Source organism: Haliotis cracherodii, unplaced genomic scaffold (genome assembly GCF_022045235.1).
Source record: "Haliotis cracherodii isolate W230 unplaced genomic scaffold, xgHalCrac1.p SCAF_5, whole genome shotgun sequence".
NCBI classification, from domain to species: domain Eukaryota; kingdom Metazoa; phylum Mollusca; class Gastropoda; order Lepetellida; family Haliotidae; genus Haliotis; species Haliotis cracherodii.
The window spans coordinates 26,692,729-26,714,533 of record NW_027266308.1 but is presented as its reverse complement, the minus strand read 5'-3'; the positions used below and the strand labels follow the sequence as shown (position 1 = coordinate 26,714,533).

General features: G+C 36.6%; 1 protein-coding gene across 1 annotated transcript; it reads left to right on the top strand.

The window, feature by feature from the left end:
• The first annotated feature begins 633 nt into the window (after window positions 1-633).
• On the top strand, window positions 634-11,690 carry LOC139443483 (uncharacterized). The gene is made up of 3 exons (XM_071224466.1): window positions 634-955; window positions 10,567-10,848; window positions 11,425-11,690. The coding sequence occupies exons 1-3, from the start codon at window positions 634-636 to the stop codon at window positions 11,664-11,666; spliced, it is 846 nt and encodes a 281-aa protein (XP_071080567.1). The 3' UTR covers window positions 11,667-11,690.
• Window positions 11,691-21,805: the final 10,115 nt, after the last annotated feature.

Here is a 21,805-nt window from a genome sequence, read left to right as displayed (position 1 = left end):
ACATCAGTGATATATCAAAGTTAGAAATTACATCCATCAACCTTAACAGTCAGGTATATCAACTACAGGCCTTGGTCAGTAAGGATTCCAGGGTGTGATATGTCCAACGCCGTCGTAAAGATGGACGACTGCTGGGAGCGGCGTTAAACAACAAGTAAGAAATACAGTCGTTGATATTGAAATCATGATAATTCAACAGTAGGATAGTCTGCATACTGAATGGGACTATGGGGACGTATCACTATAGCTACTGGTGATTGTGGAAAATCCAAGCCAATACTGAAAACAACAAACTCGGCTTCCAAAAGCAATACATTGTCACACAGGGAGCCAGCCAAACGGCGACTGAGCATTGCCGCGTGACCATAGATCTGGAGAGAATAAAGGTGGCAATGTCTCCATGTCCCCCAAGCGACTTATTCTAGCATTAAAAATAGTTATCATGTTCAGACAATAGGGACGACCGTCGTGGTGATTCCATGCTAACAAGATAGACCAGGAGACCGTCATCTCAATCGAAGCTCTGGAGCATTTCGAGTGAACAAAGCAACCGTCGTGGATATGTATTGTTTAAGATAACGAACAAATTCATTGACGCCTTTTCATCCTCCTGTACACTGTTCTCTGGTGGAGATGGACGTCAAAAGATATTGTCCGGTTATCTTCACTTTTATCATTTTAATTCGGCATGTTCTAACAAGTGGGGGCATACGAAATGTTTTTTTCACGAGACTGGAAGGTTTCAACGGTTATGTTGTGAAGGTCTCCGCTCTTTGGTCGAGGAAAAGCTCTGGGCGTTTATCCACTTGCATTATTGCCTGTTTGGGGGATCTGAACTGCAAGTCTGTGTTTTTTAACAAAGCCTCTGCTGACTGCACCGGCCACTCTACGGTTTTCACAACAACGTTGTTGGCGACGACAGAAGCGGACACGATCTACTTTGAAAATATAACACCAACCGGTAAGTATTACCATAATACCTAAATTGTTCTTAAAATTGATTTGGTATTTAGATCATATTTTACGTAAACAATACTGGGTCAATCAAAAATAATTTAAAAGTATTTATTTTTTTAAATGTGATCAGTATCATTTTGTTTTAAATTCATGTTCATGAAACTAGTATTTTACCAGATAATATATTCTAATATTAAAAATAACAATAAGCGCATGACTGGGAATATTGCCGAAAAACGTATGGAAAAGTTTGACAGGTCACCGTTAGAGGATTGCTATTTTGATCGCGAAAACAGTATGTTGACATACAATTGTCAAACAACAGCAAGTACTCAACGAGTCATAGTATGGCATCAAGTTCCTTCCCAGCGCGTGACACCTTCGATACACTCTCGGTAACATCGCTGCCACCAGTGTGGGCGCGGCCATTACAAGAATCTTGAAATTTGCTCTCTAACCGCAAACGTAGTAACGTTCATACATTTGTTTGTGTCTTTGGGAATGTCATCATAGTTCATTTTTAAAAGATTTACGACGGACATTTTTTTTCCAGATGAATTTACTTTGTTGTTTAGATAATCAGATTGGTTCATGAATGCGAATTAACGGGAAATCAACCAACTTCTCCATTACATTCTTACTATATCAATGATATGATAGATTTAATGAAATAGAAATTCAAATAGACAAACAAAACAAGTAATATAGCAGGGGTAAGTTATTCGGCGTCGTCACTTGTTTATATTTTTTTAATTTGACGTTTACACGATATCCGGCTTTTCCATTGGACGAGAGGTCGGTCACATGGCCGCGCAGTTGACGTTCTCATAAGTGTATGAACGACACAATTTGACGTTCATACGTTTTACACGAGACCGTGTTCTTTAATGACGTAAACACTGACAGACTACTTCCACATTCCTGGGGAAACCCCTTGTAATTCCCAAGCACGAAAACATACATGAGCGTTCTTTCTGATTATTTAGAACCTTTAGTCTTGGTCTCAGCGTTTCAATATACAATGTACATTGAGAAACGTCTGAGGGTTTGACTGCATGATTGTTCACGAATATCCTCGCTACGGTCTCTCCTAATGACAAAGGAAGAAATGCTCATCTAAACTATCGTCAGTATCGACTCGATTCGTATCTAGGCTGACAGCGACCGTCTCCAGCACACTATTAGTTTACCTTATTGTCGGTTTCACGCATCTTTAATCACCTTTCAAAGATCGGCCAGTTGATCAATGATGCCTAACACATGTAACCGCCACAGGTTCATTAACATCTTTGGAAATCTCTCCCGTCACGTTTATCGTGTCGGCCATTTTGACGTCTTGTACTTGATGTAACTGTATTACGACGCGCTGTCATTGTGACTGACTTACTGAGGTCGTTCTTCTCAGACTTTCTCATCTAATGGTGATATTATTTGAACACTTGTGTTGCATAAGATGTTTCTGAAGAGCAAGTTGTGTATCCATACGCTCATGTCACCTTTCTTTTTGAGGATCTAATTTATTCCGCAACATAGCTGGTTGTTGTATGTAAAGATGAAGTCACACGTCCTAAATAAAATTATGTTTAGATCTTGGCCTACATCTTTTGAGGTAAGAAATTGTGATAAAAACATCAAAATAATTGACTTTCACTTTGTGTGAGTTCTTTGGAATATGAACCTTCATAGAGTGAAGGCCAAACATGGTTGTGGCCACCTATCACAGTGAGGAGTTTTGACTGGTGGCAGCGATAGTATAGAGAGCTCCGTGAACGGACTATCGTTGTGAGGAGCTTGAGTATGGCATCTGTAAAATAAATGTACACCTAAGGCGGCACCCAAATCCGTGGCGTCTTCTCAGATCAGTGACAGATTCTCATTGTTGCATGACGTCATGTTTGCAATGATGTCTTATCCGAGCTAAAACAATCAGTTGAACTGATATATGACGTCATGCTTTAGATGACGTCACGTCTTCAAACCTGTGATGACGTCATGTAATTTAACTAACTGCTTACCGATAGACACAGGGCCGGACATTATAGACAATGAAGGTTTTCTTGTGTGGGATTCATGTCGGCAGAGGAACTGGTATCAAAAGACCCTGAAGCCGAATCATTTTCAAATAATTAAATTTTCGTTGTGTTCATTGTAATTCCTGCATTCTGATTAGCTGAAGTGATTGCATTCATTTCCCACTCTCCTACCCAGAGTTCCATGCGACCAGCTAAGTCACCACTGCGCCGGAATGTGTTCATTTCCCAATGAATGTAAAAAAATAAGGCACGCCAACCGAAGCGGACTACTTTTATTACTGCGTAATGTCAGGGAATCCCAATATGACAGACTTATATTTCATGTCTTCAGGTTTCATTTCTAACCCGCACATATCCATCTGTGTCTTCCCGTTCTCATGGAACTAATGTTTGAATCTGGCGGTAACTGACCATGTCATTTGAAAAAGCCGCCTTCTCCCGAACTTATATTTGTTTCGGTTCGTTAGTCTGTTGCTGTGCTTCTCGTCTCTTGCCTTGATTGACAGGTCCTATGAAGTTTCATACCTCAATGAATCGAACAAAATACAAAGTCAATCCTTAAATGATACTTTTTTTAAATCCAAGAAGTTCCTCGTGCAAAGGAAGTGAGGAAGCGTGAAAATATTCAGGATTTTGTCAGGATTTTATTCTCCCTGCTGTGTTGTATTGTACCATAAACAACGACCAAGAGTAGTTTGTTTCTTAAATAGGGAAAATAGAGACTACATATATATATTTACTACTTATGGATATATGGACATCCATTTTCTGACGACTAAGGTTCGTTTCAGGCGACAATACCGTTTACCTGGTCATCAGGTAAATATTTTGGCGAGTTGGTATGATCTGCCGATAAGGCCACACGCGATTTCGCTGAAATGAATTTATTCAGTCTTGAAAGTATAAATAAAGGGACAAGATTTGTTACCATCATAATTCCGGTGTTATGTGTTCAAGGTAACGTCTTTGAGTTGGGAAGAAAACATAAAGGTGTATTATAAATGGCACTGGGTTTTAGGGGTTAGAACTAAGACAGGTCGGCTCGGGGTCACTTTACCCTGCCGTATTTATGTTGATCTGCACCATGCCGTTCACCACCTGGTCAAGACTCGATTATTAAAAGACTGCCGTCATATAGCTCAAACATTGGTGAGTGCGGCGTTAAACCACAAACAAATGAACAAATATCTCAAATACACCATACCATTCACCACCTACAACCAACAATGTACGTAACTACCTACAACACGACATACCGTTCACCACTTACAATCAACCATCTACGAGTCAGTAACATCGAGACATTTGGTGAAGACGATCAATACCTTTGCATATTTAAGTTAGGCATTATTGACATGGTGACCATACATCCGGATACTCTACTGGGACTGAGGCAAGATGTCTTGTGGGTCTTGAGTTATTGTGATACACACAAGACCCTGGTGAAATGCCCGCGGCTGTTTGCGTCCATGTGTCGGTGTGCACACATCTACTGAAATAATTGACGGGAATGTGTAAAGTTCAAAACGGTTTGAAAGAAAACTTATTCGGTTGAATGTCCCAATTTCATTCTTTATCATAACCACATGGTATCATGAACATTTAATAGATGATCGCTAATATGTGTGTGTATGTTTTTACGCCGCTTGTAGCAATATTCCAACAATATCACGGCGGGGTACACCAGAAATGGGGTTCACACATTACACCCATGTGGGGAATCGAACATGGGTCTTCGGCGGGATGAGCGAAGGCTTTAACCACTCGGCTACCCCACTACCCCTTCTCTAATAAGAAAAGCTCCAGGTTACATGATACACATTAAAACTAACTTAAATACTTACTAATACAAGTTCGTCAGCACATGCCAGTAAGTGTGGTTAAAGAGAAAAAATAGTCTACCGTGTCTCCGACATGGAGATCATAGTGCATGTAGCAAATCGCAAACATATTTTATCATTAAACGTTTCCATAGATATACACGTGCATACCTCCTTGTCATCATGGCAAAACAAATCTTTAAGAGGCTACCATTTGATACTATTTGGGGCTTGGAAATTTGTTTCAGACACGTTTGAGTACGCTTCTTCAATCAGCACGGCAAAAAATACTTTCCATAATCATAAGAAATCCCTGCCCTAAGCAGATTCCGTTGTACGGCTCGGGCTGTGTACATTCTTCCTCCAAATACAACAAAAGTGCTCGGAGAGCACAACATCCCCCGCATGAATTTTTTTTAACGAGACGGAGTTTATATTTTCTGCGATATGCGTATCATCAACATGTCGACATCTTGTGTGTAGAGCGTCAGGGATATTTTCTGGAAACTGGAGGAGGAGTAGATTTTATGAAGCTCCGTAAAACAGGGGCAGTAACTCTGTCAAAATTAGTCGAAATGAAACGGGACTGCGATATGCGTATCATCAACATGGCGACATCTTGTGTGTAGAGTTTCAGGGATATTCTCTGGAAACTGTAGGAGGAGTTGATTTCACAAGTTTAGTACCCTCTGTGGGACGGACAGACGGACGGACGGAATGCGCCACGACATAATCCCCCTTCGGCCATTCTGGCCCGGCTGGGGATAGAAACTGTGAGGCCAAAAATATATTTCAAACATTTTCGAGGACAGATGTTGTATTTAAAAAAACATCCCATTTAAGTAGTCCCGTTTGAGTCATTCCTTTGAAGGAACAGCCAAACAAATATGTTGGGTCCTATAACTCAAGAACATTAAAATGAAACAACTTCATTCTTAAGATTTAGCATACTGAATTGTTTTAGTTTAAGGCACTGTAAAGAGGGTTGACAAATTCTATCAGTCAGTGCTTCATTAAAGGGCCAATTGAAGAAATATCTTGCACATTTATTCCTGATAGATTACTACACATTACCAAGTAAACAATTCCTGTTGTTTCATTCATACCAAGGTTAAGACCAAAGCGAACACAAAATTTGTAAATTTTCGGGAACTTGCCTGCATTACGTTATTGAAGGTGTAAGAATTAATACTTTCTAAATGTGTGCAAAATTATTTCAATTATCATATCTCCGATATCTTAATTTTAATTGAGTATAAATTCGATGTTTTTTTATTGGTAAATAAAAGCGCGATGGTAAATTATGAACCATTTCAGAAAATGTATTATCCAAACGTGAAAAAGAAAAAAAACTTCAATTTTCGAAATCATCTTTCAGTTGCAGAAATACGAACATTCGGGTTAATCTAACGTATCACGTTATAAAATTTGCAGGAAACAAATAATGACCCATGAATATTCACCTATCCTAATTCCAAGTCTTTTGGTTCAATATTTATGATATACGAAAACACAAATACCGTGTCATGATGCTAACAGACGTTCGAACATAAAAAAAATGGCGCGTTCCCCCCGACTTCGGCATAACTTTTTGCTATTTTAATATCAACAAAGTTTACGATCTTCTCAATCCAAGAATGTTTCAATTGTCAATTTCCGTTTAATTTGACGAGAGAAAAACGAAAATAAAGACCCTGAATTCTAACAGCAATATTTCAGTAAATGCAAAGGTCACCGGGTGTGATGTCACTGACAGGGGATAGTCTGCTGATAATCTTTCGTTACAAAACAATTACAGCTCATTTTGAAATTGCTCGCCTGTTACATACAGAACAAATACAAATCACCACATATTATCAGAAATCACCACTAGTATGAATAACAAAGTGATTATGGAGTTATAATTGGCGTATTTTTTAATCCGTTTGACCTTGCATGCTCCCGTGACCCGGAAACGGTAGACAAAGAATCAACACGCTACATGCAAGTGTCTCGGTATCTTTTATTTGAACTTTTGCTGATATATAAGCATCCCCATTCGATGTTACGTTGAATATAAACGGATATGATTCATGAATCTGTGATGTACACGCTGATGATTTTGTTTTCACTATAATAATTGTGTCCCATGCAATATGACCCGTGAAGATCCGGGATAGAATAGGTCTTCAGCAACCCATGCATTCCCTTAAAAAAGACGACTATGCCTGTCGTAAGAGGCGACTAACGGGATGATGTCATGATGTCAATCACTGGATTGTCTGGTCCAAACTCGATTATTCACAGACCGCCGTCATATAGTCGGAATATTGCTGAGTGCGGCGTTAAACAACAAACAAACAAACAAACGTCTATAGATATCGTCGATCTGCAATGATCACCCTCCACAACAGGTGCGCGAAAATAGGCGTGACAAAACGCGTTTCAAAATAGCATTAATGCGATGGAGAATATGATAGGATATAAGGACGTGCGTGTTGTATATATCAACAAAAATACTACATACATATATGTAGTGTTAGTTTCTAATTAAAAGTGGGATGGGTTTTTTAAAAGATTTCCCCTTTATAATATATTTATCGATTCTAGAACAATTTCACGGAGCATTTTAAAATTTATTCCATCAATCTTGAGACCGCAATGATTGCGTATTGATATTAAGTTATATTTCTATATTTAGTAGCTATTTTATTCCACAATGATTATGAGTATGGACACTAAATCTTTGTCAATGAATCAGCACAGTGTAACTGATCAAATATCAATTATTGTCTTTAATTTAAACGTATTATATTCAACAATTATTATTTTTTACCTGAACATCACTTATGTGAACAAGTAACTATTTGATGTCATTATCTATGTTTAGTGTTCCATAAAAAGTAAAAAAATAGATAAGATTCTTATGAACACATACACACACAAGTCATGTGGGAATTAGTATTGTGTATGAAGGGATTTGTTTCAAAACAAAACAATTATTAAATATAATTTTCATATGAATACGGTACATTAATTTCTTGTAACAGTACATGAGATAATTGTTTGTTTAATCACAAGACCAAGGGTGGCACTTAAGCTGGTGAGTTAGCCATATATTTATAAGAAAATATTATCTTTTGAAAAAGGAATAGGGCACATATACATACATTGACAATTCTTGCAGTTCTGTTCTGTTGGAGAAAGGAACATGGAAATATCCTACCTTATGTACTTTTTCAGGGTTCACACCAATGAAATAATGTGTAATTAGTCTGGCAGGACTTTCCAAGTTTGTTGCAGTATGCTCAGGTGTGTGACAGTGACGCTCATGCATCTCCCCTGAAGGAACATGAACCATTGTGATCAACAGATTTTCGTCTATCGGTCAATGTGATCAAAATAAATGCAGATCATCACCAGCTTTGGATCTGACATCCTTGATCATTTGATGGGTTTCTGAATATCCAGTCAGTATAGGTCCTTATCATTATCATTAACAAAAAAAACAACACATTTGTCTTTCCTTGAATAATCTTTGATTTTGTGCATGAAATTTTAAGTGTCATAATTTTTTTTAACAAATTCATAAGGATTTTTCTTTGATAGACCAACGTCAAACCCTCTCACAAGTTAAATATAATTTTACAACTTTAAAAGCCCTCATTTCCGAGGTGTCCATACTATTCGGATTTTGTTTGGGTTCGACAGTAGCATTGACAGCATTAAGGGAAAAAAATCCTTGGTCTATGGGGCATTTGTCACTAAACGTGGAAACAATAGATATAGGTTTACCTCTGTTCTCAATTGTTCAGGACAATTTGTCAAAAATGAAAGGAAATCGCATCTGAAGTTTACTTACAACCAAGTTGTGAAATACTATTTAAAATCTGCGGACTGGACATTTAGGAAAAGAGTAGGCAACACCATGGGCAACAGTTGTGTTCCACTCCTTGCTGATTTGTGTCTCTTTGCATATGGGCCAGACTATCTGCTCGGATTGGCCGCCAGGGACGTTTGCCAAGATGTTTAACTGACGCTACAGATATGTTGATTATCTTATACCGTTCAATATAGCTATTGAGCCAAAACCCTTCCACTGATATACCCACCTGATCTAGAAATAAAAGAGACCAGTGAAACATAAACTTTGTCCACATTTCACAATATTTAGAGGAACAACCGAGCACGCTCTTTCAATCAAGATTTCAAAGAGGATCATCCGACTCTTGTTCATTAAAGCTTTCAAAATGGTTTTTGGAAGACACGACAGGGACATTTCCAAATTGACGCAACAGTAACAAAAAAATATATCCGATGTTATTTGTACTTATGCCATATGTCCCTGTGTTTATCCAGGTGACCAACTCACTTGTCTTTGTATGTGTTTATGTTGGGTACCATCGATTGAGTAGGATTCGCTAACTTTTTCGCGAAAACCTGGTTTTATCATTATTTAATATTGATTCTCTGTCGTTTTACGTTTAGTCTCCTAGGACAGTGGGTATTAACAAATGATGTTTACTATCTTTGTGGTTGTAGAGTAGAAATATATGTCTCATGCAGGTTAAGGACAAACCTCGGTTTAATCTAGCTCTACATTAAAAACACACTATGTTTATCTCCTAATTGTATTCAATTGCTCATGTATGACAGAATTCTAGTAAACGAAAAACCGTGAATGCAGTGGAGTTCTTGAAAAGGATATATACTTTTCTTTTACACACCTCTAACTCTAATATATAGAGGATATTTCATGTGTCGAGATGGAATATCACTTTTTTGTAGTTGTCTACCAGAAAAATAAATCATTTCATCACAAATGTAAAACCTTGAAACGTAAATTCTACCTACCTAACACAGGGACGGTTCACTAACCCTTGTATTTGCTACTTAAAAAGTACTTTCATATTTGCAATTTCTTAAATATATATACAAAAGTATCAAAAAATATTTAGTGTCGCGAAAATTCTGTAACATTCATTTAGGTATGATTATATATAAAATCAACTTTTACAAAAAAATATTCTTGAAAACTAGGAGACCGCTATCTGTTGGAAGCGAAAGAATATACGCTGGTCAAGTAACAAATGGCCCTTTGCGAAACGAACAGTCTCGATTGACGAGTGAAATGAGAAATATGCAGTTTCTAAAGAAACATCTTCGAGAGAATAACAAACGGCAAGAAATGATTTTAACTCGAAAAAACGACCGTCGGTCATTATTTTGCATTCTTAATGTGGACTTAACGTAAAAAGAACGTCAACAATTTGTGGCTGACATGTCACTTACGACTTACGACAAAGGGAGACAATTTAAGGATAGGTAACTTTTGTATGACAATAGCTCCATCAAATATCAAGTGTTATGTTCACTACAATGGAATTATCACTTTTCTTCACTTCGGAAAACTCAGTCTTTACACTGAAGTATTATATAATAATAACATTTCTGTTTAGTTCAAACAACTCCAACCATAACTGCTGCCCCAACAACTGCTGCTACAACAACTGCTGCAAGAACAACAGCCACCAAAACTACAACACTTCCCACTACTACAACCACAACAACTACAACTAAAACACCTACCACCACAACCACCACAACTACAACTCCAACATCTATCGCAACAACAACAGCCACCAAAACTACAACACTTCCCATTTCTACAACTACAACACCTACCACCACAACTACAACGCCTACCACCACAACCACCACCACTACAACTACAACGCCTACCACCACAACCACAACTACAACACCTACCACTACAACCACCACCACTACAACTACAACGCCTACCACCACAACCACCACCACTACAACTACAACGCCTACCACCACAACCACAACCACTACAACTACAACGCCTACCACCACAACCACCACCACCACTACAACTACGGCAGCTCCGGTTACGGGACCAGTCACGTACACATACTTTGTCTCTTACAAAAATTGGAATGACGCACGCACAACATGCATACAGAATGGAGGCGATATGGCATCACTGGACACACAGGAAAGGTTCGACGCAGTGAAGATGTTCCTAAATGGTGAGTATACAGGAATGGTACTGTTTTGTCAGAAATTGTATTATTCGAGTAGGCTAGCGTGTAGCTTGCTATACTGTATGTGGTAGGTTTCCATGTATTGATATCCGAGAGCTTTAGCGTACCTTACTGTACCTGATTAACGGATTTAATTTGTTTGTTTCATTCAACTTCAAATGGTTACTACTAAAATTGAAAGTTTATAAATTTTCTAGTCTTTTTATTAAAAAATGGTCGATCGAGGTCGATGAATGGTTGAAAAGGCGTCATTCCTTAGAGACCTATGATCGTGGGTTTGATTGTGTGTCTCGCTATGTCAGTACCACACTACGACCCTTCTGCCTTTCCTCCCACATCAAGTTGGCACGCCGTTAGACACCTGAAATAGAGTTTTAAGTGGCGTTAAACCAAACTCATTCACTCACTTCTTATTTTGTGAATGATTTGAGCTGTCATAGGTCTATGTTAACGTGGCTGGTTGTCACATCTTGCCATCATTTTCATTTACATTATGCCTTGATCAATATAAACTACAGGGGTTCATTAGAGAGTGAAATTGCTCTTTCTCTTTCTTTAAAGACAGGAAAAGTTCAGGAAAGTCCATTGCAAATTCGCTATGGATAGGTATCACCCGCAGTAGCACTGACGGGCAATTCTACTGGACTAACGGCGCCATCATGGACAACAACGACATATGGACTAGTGGATATCCCAAAGCGGGACAAAGTTGCGGATATACGTCCTTTTTCAAAGGGATGAAATACAGCTCCTACACATGTTCTACTTTTGAATCTCATTTTCTCTGTCAGACACCTGTTTAAGTCAAACGTATCTTCTTATTGTAAATTGAGGGGTTAGTGATGGACAGAATGTATATTTCATCCTAAATACCACTCAGATATAGAGCTTAAATGCATTAGATGGACATAAAATTATCATTATTTTATTACAATTTCCTTCAAATTACTAAATAATCTTTTTTTCTCAAAATACCTAACCCACACAGTGGACATAAGAACAGAAGTTCATGGATGAAATAAATTATCTGTACCGTTCCCTCTCTATACACTCGCGTTCCCTCTTAATAATCTTCGTATACCCTCGTAGATCAGACAGGCGCCCTTCAAATTTGAGAATGTTACTTGTAAGGACGTGACCATGTGGTAAATGCTATCTTTATATTCGTGTTTTATTTCACTAATCTTCAAAAATTCAGTTCAGATGCATAAAGAACCAGCAATGTGAAAACGGCGACGATATATGCCGGGGATGCAGTGATTTGAAAGCAGATAGATATGACTGATTTTTAAATGACTCAGGATATTGTTAAGGCGGACACCATTATGGAAGAAGCTGTACATTATACTTTCATTGGCCTTCAGATTACAGTAATTAGATGAAATTGTTACTTCTAAAAGAATGGATATGATCTCAAAACTGTTTTATTTTGAAATACAAATTGAACTTATCATATTATTCTGCGACCAGAAACCACAATTGTTTTGTCTTATGAAATGGGTAGTGTTGGAGCATACCTCTGATACCACTAAAACGACTGGTAGTGAAGATCACGTACTGTAATTTGTGGACCCCTCTGACAAGTTGGCACTGCTCCCAGAAGGGTTAGATCGCTGACTTTGTGTGCTGGCGAGTATGGAGGGAAAAAACTTCACTATTGATATGAGAAGTGAAGTGGAAAGCAGGGAGATTATGTTGCAAAATACAATTTCAAACATTTTCACAATTATTGGTTTTGTTTGTTAAGCTTAGAACTTTCTGACCAGCCCTCGTACACTAGTTATAAAACCAGTTAGATATATTTTGATTGCTGTTATGGTATATATTTATCTGTAAAACTTTGTAATGTGTGTGTACTTTTGTATATGTTTATCTATATGATATTTATTTAAATACCACTTCTATTATGCTAAGTATGTTTATTAAACTATTCTGTACAATATATGATGTAATATATATAGGGGAGAGATATTTATATTGGGGAATTCTTGTTTTTACATCCTCATCTACTGTACATATGATTGAAGAAATATATACTGTTTCACTTTATTTTAATTTCTACATTCTACTCTATATTATTGTTTGCTTATGTTTCCAAATAAAAACAGTAAAATTTGGAATATACATCTCTGAATCCAAAGGCATATATACATGCCCTGCATGTATACATCACCTGAAACATAAGCTTATGAAGTTGTCATGTAGGCCTACACTTTATAAGTTTTGGATCACGCCCAGCAATAGTAAAAAAGTAATACTATAAAAACGCTAAATATTTCAAAGGCATCAATACCAGCAAAACAAGTGCAGATAATTTTTTTAAGTAATTTTAAGAGATATGCTGGGTTTTATAGTTTTAGATATACATGGTCATTTAGAAATGACACTGTCCGTCAATTTTCAAAGTTGACGTGGAACTCTCCAAAATACAACTTTGGAAAATCTCCAAATAGCAACAGGCACCAGTGCTGTATGTGATCAATAAGTGTATGGAGTTTCGTGAAGCTAGATTGTATAGCGTTCGAGATAGATGCCACAGACAAGTTGGCATATTGACGAATATATATCCCCCCGTCGGTGGGGTAAAAATCAAGTCAAACATGTTTTCTATAATGTAATAATGATGATCATTATAATCAACATGACCATCATCATGAACAACATCGTCATCTCCAAGTGTATTTGTTTTGTTCTGACGAATGCCGACAATATGTGCCGTGAACGTTAGCATATATTGTCGCCGGCGAAGACATATGCTGTAACAAGATATGGGGCTACGCAGAATTCAATCTAATGGCCACTTCTTTGTCTATGATTGACATCTGCAATACCATTAATATCGGATTTTGTTTGATCAACTTTGTACATATCTCTGTGCCGACAATATTGTCATTAACTTAATTCTTTCCTTTCATACATGTTTGTTTTTGTACTTGGCTCTTCACGGAGACTGTGACAAAGCAGATTGGTGCCACTGAAAGAGCCGTCCATCACAAAATTCCATAATGGAATTCAACAACAATTTGAAAATGTTCCTAAGTGGCATTTGTATAAGGACATAAGTAAATAAGAGTAAAACATTTCCTTCAGTAAGAAGAATGAACAACACTGACCGAAGATGACTATACTGTCAGCTTAATAACACTATCTGCCACCAGAACCAAGTACAAATGCAATAATATTAAATGTGTGTTTTGTTATAAATATACCCTGATCACATTTACCATATATATTATATATATGCTGCAAGTTCATAAATAAAAAGAGAAAATAGCACGGGGCTTAAGGTTCGGCGTTGTTTCACACCACAAGAACTCTTTCTTTGTTTCTTACCATGATTATATGTTACAGTAGCTTTACATTTTCATACATACTTTTGTATCGGATAAAAGTGGTATCGATAGTCGAGTGAACCTTTTTCATTCCTCTTTGATAGTCATCAATCAATCCATGTACATCAAGAAACAAATCTAAACGTCATGTTAAAAATATATGTAAACATTTTACTCAAAACACGGAGAATGGAAATACCTGGAACGTTATTAGGATCATTGACAGAACCTTTCTTCTGTAATGGTAATATTATTGTGGTGCTCCACGATTCTGGGTAGTCACCAGGAATCAGGGAATCTTCAGCAGCTTAATAGAATTCTACGGTGGCCCATAAGGGACATGAAGTCTGTTTTTCCATATTTTGATATTTCTATTACATTTATCGTAACCTTTTGCAAATTAACACGATTTGTCTTACAAATATGTGATAAATCATGTGTAAAGAAGATATTGAATCGCTGAAAAACGAAACGAAAATGTCAAAAACTAAAATGAAAATGTGAAAAACACAAAACGAAAATGTCAAAAACTATAATGAAAATACAGAAAACTATAGAAATAGTTTCACCGCGGTGTAAATATTATCACTGCGGTGGAAATAGGTTTCACCTCGGTGTAAATATTATCACCGCGGTGGAAATAGTTGTCTGTGTATTCATTTTAGTTTTTGACATTTTCGTTTTGTGTTTTTGACATTTTCATTTTAGTTTTTGACCTTTTCGTTTTGGTTTTTGACATTTCCATTTCAGTTTTTGACATTTTCACTTCACATTTCAGCGACACAAAAGCTACTTAAAAGTACATTTTCTATGTTTTCGGATGTTTTTATACATGATTTATCATATATTTGTATGGCAGATTGTGTTAATTTGCAAAAGGTTAAGATAAAAGTAAGTTAAACATCAAAATATTGAAAAACAGACTCCATGTCCCTTATGGGCCACCGTAGAATTCAGAAGTTATCATCATCCCCAGGGCATTTATTGCTCTAAAGATTTCTTTTTGCATTCATTACATCTTGTTCTGTAAAGTCACTTGATAAAATGTCGTCTTGACAAAGACAATAATCATTTAAGAATACCTTAAAATAATCTAACCAAGAGGAAGGGCTTATACTAGGTTCCTGTGACTGAGAGGATAAATATTACAAGACGCCAAAATTCTGTACAGTCACTGTTCCTTGCTGCCTGATGGAGTTCATCGATGACTACCCTCTTGTGTTGTAGTTGTTTTTGTTTACAAAGTTTACGGAATGCTGTCTTTGGTTTGTTATAACATCCATCATGTTCTGAGGATTAATATTTTCTAAATATATTTAAAATATATTTAACTTGGCTTTACTTTTAATCCATTTGTATCTACATCTATCAATGTTTTACACAGATCAAGAAGTTCTCTACCGCAATTGTTAAAACCACTGTTTTTGTATGTACGATTCGGATACAAAGGTGGAGCTTCAACTTTAACATACACGGTATCTTCTAAGGGGAGGTTATCAGCAGCGTCAAGGTAAATATAATCAAGTTCAACACCCGTGCGACCGATGAAATCGCCACAAACAAAGTAGTCAGTATCAGGTAATTCCTCTTTCAAATAGTAATATAGTTTTCACTAACTTCAATACCTCGATTGAACTGCGTCATATGCGTATAAGCTTAACATATATTTATACTCAATATATAATAACATCAGGTCCTCTAATACATAGAGAGTATCCATCACGAGTGGGTTTTTTTAAATATGGGAAATATCAACTGAGTCTTAGTTAATCGGTTAACGGGACGAGGATTATATTTCCCATATTCAAAAAACATGAGTGATGAATTCTTTTTATAATTATAAAATTATTGTTTTCCTTTGAAGAAATGCATTAAAATTAACATCAGTAACTTGTCGAAATCGTAGTGCGTGGTGATACATGTTTTCCATTGCCGTGTGAAGTGTCTGTGAAACAAAAAGTAAACAACGTCTTAACTCTTTCATGGCATATTCCCTAGCTAAGAAAAAAAATGTTCCTCGGATTATTTGAAACAAAATATTTGGACAGAGTTTTGCAGAATAATTGAAATTTTGATTATGGTAACAACAACGATTCTGTGTCATTTGATTATATCTCTGGTATAATTTCACTGATATATAGCTTGCGAATCAAACGGCGCTCTCACTTAAGGAATGTCTCGCGGGAGGAGAGGACAGAGTTTAGTCGGTGTTACGGTTACTTTCAATGACAATCCGGCGTCTTTTGCCTGGCATCGGGCGGGCATGTTTAACGGGATGAATCGTTATGTTTCCATCAGTAATATTTCCAGCAAACATAGTATAACATGCATAATTTGAGACCGCTGACTGTGTTGTCTACTGACGATTTGGACATAACGCGAGGGGTCGCTCTGCATGACAGGAATATCATCAACTAACTGGGATGTCACAGTGTGGGATGGAGTGTTTCGCGAAAACATGTTGGATATTTACTTGTGCTGGTCAGGGTTAATTTGGTTATCTGCAATATTTGATTTGATTGTCTGGCGACACGCCATCGATCATGCCGTCCTCAACAGCGACAAATCTTCTTTGGAGATCTTTAGGCTTTGTGTTCGTCGTGTGCTTCGCCTTGTTCGACGATGGTGTTTCGATGACGAAACGTTTGTCACTGGGAATTTTTGATAATCTGCTTTCATCACAGTCAAATTCAATTTTGGTACCATCAGCCGTTAACCTTAAAAAATCCATTTGGCAACACTGGTATCACTGTAGCACTCCCCCTTTGATCTATTAAAACTTTGTCTCCAACATCAAACATCAAAGGTATCCATATTGTTTGTGAACACCTGCTCACGTACACCAGCGAAAAAGGTCCCAATTCCGGTTATCTAATTTGCATATCTAATTTGCATAATTTTGTCATGTTTTTATGGCATAAGCTTGTCATGGATAAATGCTTTAGTTAAAAGATATTGTATAATATGTACCAGAATATCAAATCATGTGTTTCCTGTAATAGTAATTTAACAAGTTTCCATTCATGTAAATTCGGATTAAGAAAATGAGAAAGCCTGTCGCCTGTCGCCTGTCTTGTTTGCAATATTTTTAAATAACTTCAGAGCCACTTGTAAAGGTTTCATGAAAATGTGTCCAATTGAAAGCAGATGATCTTTGATCGAATCGAAAATAGTATCACAATATTTGGATTACTGTACGCAGATGATGTAGTGATATTAGCCACAAATGCTAAAACATAATTATGTTAGACTTACGTCATAGCTATTGTATATATTGAAAGCTCAACATGAATACTACCAAAACTAAAATATTAATCTTTGGTTGATAAAAAAATGATTACAAACATGATTTCAAAACTGGAAAAAGTTGATTCCTGTAACTACATGTACCTTTGTGTTACCTTTCCAAAACACCTCCTAAATTTACAAAGACAACGTTGATAGAACAAGTAACAGAAGCTATGTTCTATTCCAAGGATGGAAATTAGATTATCACTTAAATGTGAACTACGGCTTTTTTAGAGTACACAACAACGCAAAAGTTTGTTGTCGTGTTCTGCAGTAAAATTGCGAATAATCCGCGAATAAGTTGCAAATAATTCGCGAATAATTTGATACAAATATCATGTGAAATATAATGTCATACAATTTTAATGTCATATGTATGATTACTTTCTTAACATACATTTCTTGATACAGCCATCCTATATGTAATCACTCATGATTATTTTACGTTGGAAATCATGATACTGACATAAACAGATTTAATTATAATATACATTTGTGTATCTTTTTACAATGAATATATTCCATCTTGACAAGCAACAATCAGTTTGCAAACTAAATAAACACCAAGTCCCCTTTCCCCAACAGAAAAAAATACAACACCTTAGTACTAAAGAATTCTTGAAATTCTACAAAAATCAAGAGGGTCAATTTGATTTTCCATTTATATCGAGTGATTAATTTTAAAACAGGAAATTAAACAGTGTGAGTTGATAACACTTTGTGATAGATAAATAATTTTAATTAGGATGAAACTTCCCTAGTCTGGTTAGGAATGAGCCATTAAATTTATAATTTAATTAAAAGCTTATACTTTTTCAGATCTGTGCTGTGGGAAATATGGACATTGAGATCATCATGACTGTGGTCCTCTACTAACAGTTAATGTTCTACTTATATCAGCTTTGCAGATCCTTGCTGTTTGGAAGCTTATCTTTATATTGGTCATGAAATGTACTTATAGATAATCATACTTTAATTCCAGTGACTGGGCTAAACGCAAATCTTACAATTTAGACCTCATATATATTAAAAGTCTCTTCTATTGATAATGTTCTAGGTCCCCTACATGAATCCTGTAAAATATGAATTGCAACGTAAATCTAACATCAAGGGCACGTAACTCTTAACCGCTGACGCACCCATGTTTAAGGTCCGATTAAAAAAAATAATTAATGAAAATATTTTTGAAAAATGTTTTTTCAGGTAAACAAATAATTTCATTGAGAGCGTTTCCAATACTTCATGAAAACAATTATAAGTATCATTTTTGGCATACGTTCGATAATGAGCAAATTTCTGATGATTAGAAGGTAAAGTTGACATACCATACTCGATGTGGGACTATGCTTGCTCACGGGTAGAAACGGTGTTCCGTTGGTTAGAAGTTAGAACTATCCGGATTTTCAGAATTCTGTGTCGGAAGCCACTCGTTAACATCGGTTTTTAGCCTATAAAAAAAACTTTTCTACCATTCAGGTTTCTTTGGATGGAATAAAATACGTATCTCGTGACCGTCACTTGCGAAGAACAAAACGGAAAATACATGCAACTGCATACTCCAATGGTGACCAACATATAATAACTCGTTTCGTATTGACGGCGCCGTTCACCTGTCCAAGCGGTGGTACAGGAGGGTAGAAATTGGGTCAGAGCCTCGCTTTGAAAGTGCTATAGTCTCCTAAAATACAATGTATACTATTATGCTAGACTGCGCATGGATTGCAGGTACACGTAATGTTTGATAAATACACGTAATATATTCCTGCTATAATAATGCAGTCATTAAATATTGTTATTGACATGAATATTTGATTTATGATTAACTTGCATCGTGTCTCTTGTCTTGTACAAATCTACTTGTATACATTTATGTACTTGCATATACTTATGTAGTCGTTTGATGAATACCACTTTTGACACTGCTTATATCACAGTTGATGTATGTGTGACATGTACAAAACTACATGCCATGTACATGTATGGAGGGCGTCCTCATTAGCCTCACAGTTAACGTTGATAACAATATGAAGTGCATTACATGTACTCCTACAAAACTGATTATAACTTACATGTACATCAATTGTCGTCATTGCATCTTTGTGTTTTTCTTTAGATATTACACAGCGCATTCAAGTAATGTTTTCGCGATATGTTGGGTTGTAGTTGAAACATTATTTTGTCACGCTAAAATTCGGGTTGATGTCCCATATGAGTATAATGTGAACAACCTGGGCCCACTTGCACAAAGCGATCTTAGCGCAAAGATGATTGTAACTCCCATACTTTAACATAGGCTTACGATAGTCTTAAGGCTAAGATCGCTTTGTGCAAGTGGGTCCAGGTGCATAAACATGTATACATATCCTGTCGATATATCGCTGGACTATTTAATAACGCGGTGTATATCCATATCTTGTTCAGAATGATCAGTTCAGTGTGGAGCATGTGGCAGTGTGGTAACACAATGTACATGTATACATATCTTGTCGATATATCGCTGGACTATTTAATAACGCGGTATATATCCATATCATGTTAAGAACGATCAGTTCAGTGTGGAGCATGTGGCAGTGTGGTAACACAATGTACATGTATACATATCTTGTCGATATATCGCTGGACTATTTAATAACGCGGTGTAACTTCATTTCGAGTTTAAACTTTCACACAAACATGGGTACACTTCCAAAGCTCAATAAATCATGCAAAGAGAGAAATATATTCAATGCATCTGCATATGCACCGTGAAGTCCCCGTCGCAATGATAGCTATTATCCTTAATACAATCAATAAAGGACTCTCTTTACATTCACTGCAAGTATTTGAGACAAATGGATTTTATCCTATGTGGATTCTCGAAAACTAAAAGCTGTTGCTTACATTTGTACAATCTCAGAAAAGAACCAAGTTGAGTTATGTCAGGATTTAAACACCAACATCCCACACGACACTTAAGAAAAACCTTCATTTCATGATCTATTTTCAAAAACCATGTGACAACATATATATCTTTATTCAAATTTTCAGGACAATTTTTCAAATATGAAAGCAAATGTCATCTGAAGTCTACTGAGAAATCAATATGTAAAAGGATTGATCTCCTCATTGATTGGACATTCGTCCAGAAGCATGAGTTGTAGTCCCCTCCTTTCTGATCTGTTATTTGTGCAAATGGATTTCTGTTCCGATTGGCCAATAGGTCTTCAGCAACCCATGCTTGCCGTAAAAGGCGACTCTGCTTGCCGTAATAGGCGACTCTGCTTGCCGTAATAGGCGACTAACGGGATCGGGTGGTCAGGCTCGCTGACTTGGTTGATGCATGTCATCTTTTCCTATTTGCGTGGATCGAAGCTTATGATGTCAATCACTGGATTGTCTGATCCAGACTTTATAATGTACAGACCGCCGTCATATAGCTTGAATATTGCTGAGTGCTGCGTACAACAAACAAAACAAACAAATCAAATGAGGGAGGTCATGATAACTGAATAATTGTAACAACTCGGAATATAAATGGGGGGATTGCGAAAGTTTGGATTCACACAAGATTGAATAACTACAAGTATATCGTGTATACACAACACGTAAACACCAAACGTCAGAACAATTAAACCTGGATTTATATTATAATAAACTCACAATATTTATACACACATTCATCTTCCATCATACAGTTATTTTCGTTTGAGAGTTGTACACATTAACATGCACATTGCGTTGCCATATTTGCCACACACAACTGATCATTCTGAACATAATATGGATATACACCGCGTTATTAAATAGTCCAGCGATATATCGACAGGATACGTATACATATAGATGCACCAGATTACAGGGTCCACATTGTACTCATATGGGACATCGGCCCGAATTTTAGCGTGACAAAATAATGCTTCAACTACAACCCAACACATTCACGAAAGCATTACTCTAATGCGCTGTTTAATATCTAAAGAAAAACACGAAGATGCACTGACGACAATTGATGTACATGTAAATAATAATGAGTTTTGTAGGGTTACATGTAATGCACTTCATATTGTTATCAACGTTAACTGTGAGGCTAATCAGGACGTTCCTCCATACATGTACATGGCATGTAGTTTTTACCAAAGTACATGTCCATCATCATACATCAACTGTGATATAACCAGTGTCAAAGTGGTATTCATCAAACGACTACATAAGTATATGCAAGTACATAAATGTATACAAGTAGATTTGTACAAGTCAAGAGACACGATGCAAGTTAATCATAAATCAAATATTCATGTCAATAACAATATTTAATGACTGCATTATTATAGCAGGAATATATT

Coding starts and splice junctions, on each gene's coding strand:
- LOC139443483 (XM_071224466.1), top strand. CDS start 634: ATGGACGTCAAAAGATATTGTCCGGTTATCTTCACTTTTATCATTTTA. Junction 956..10,566: donor CTACTTTGAAAATATAACAC/CAACCGGTAAGT, acceptor CTACCACTACAA/CCACCACCACTACAACTACA. Junction 10,849..11,424: donor AGTGAAGATGTTCCTAAATG/GTGAGTATACAG, acceptor CTTTCTTTAAAG/ACAGGAAAAGTTCAGGAAAG.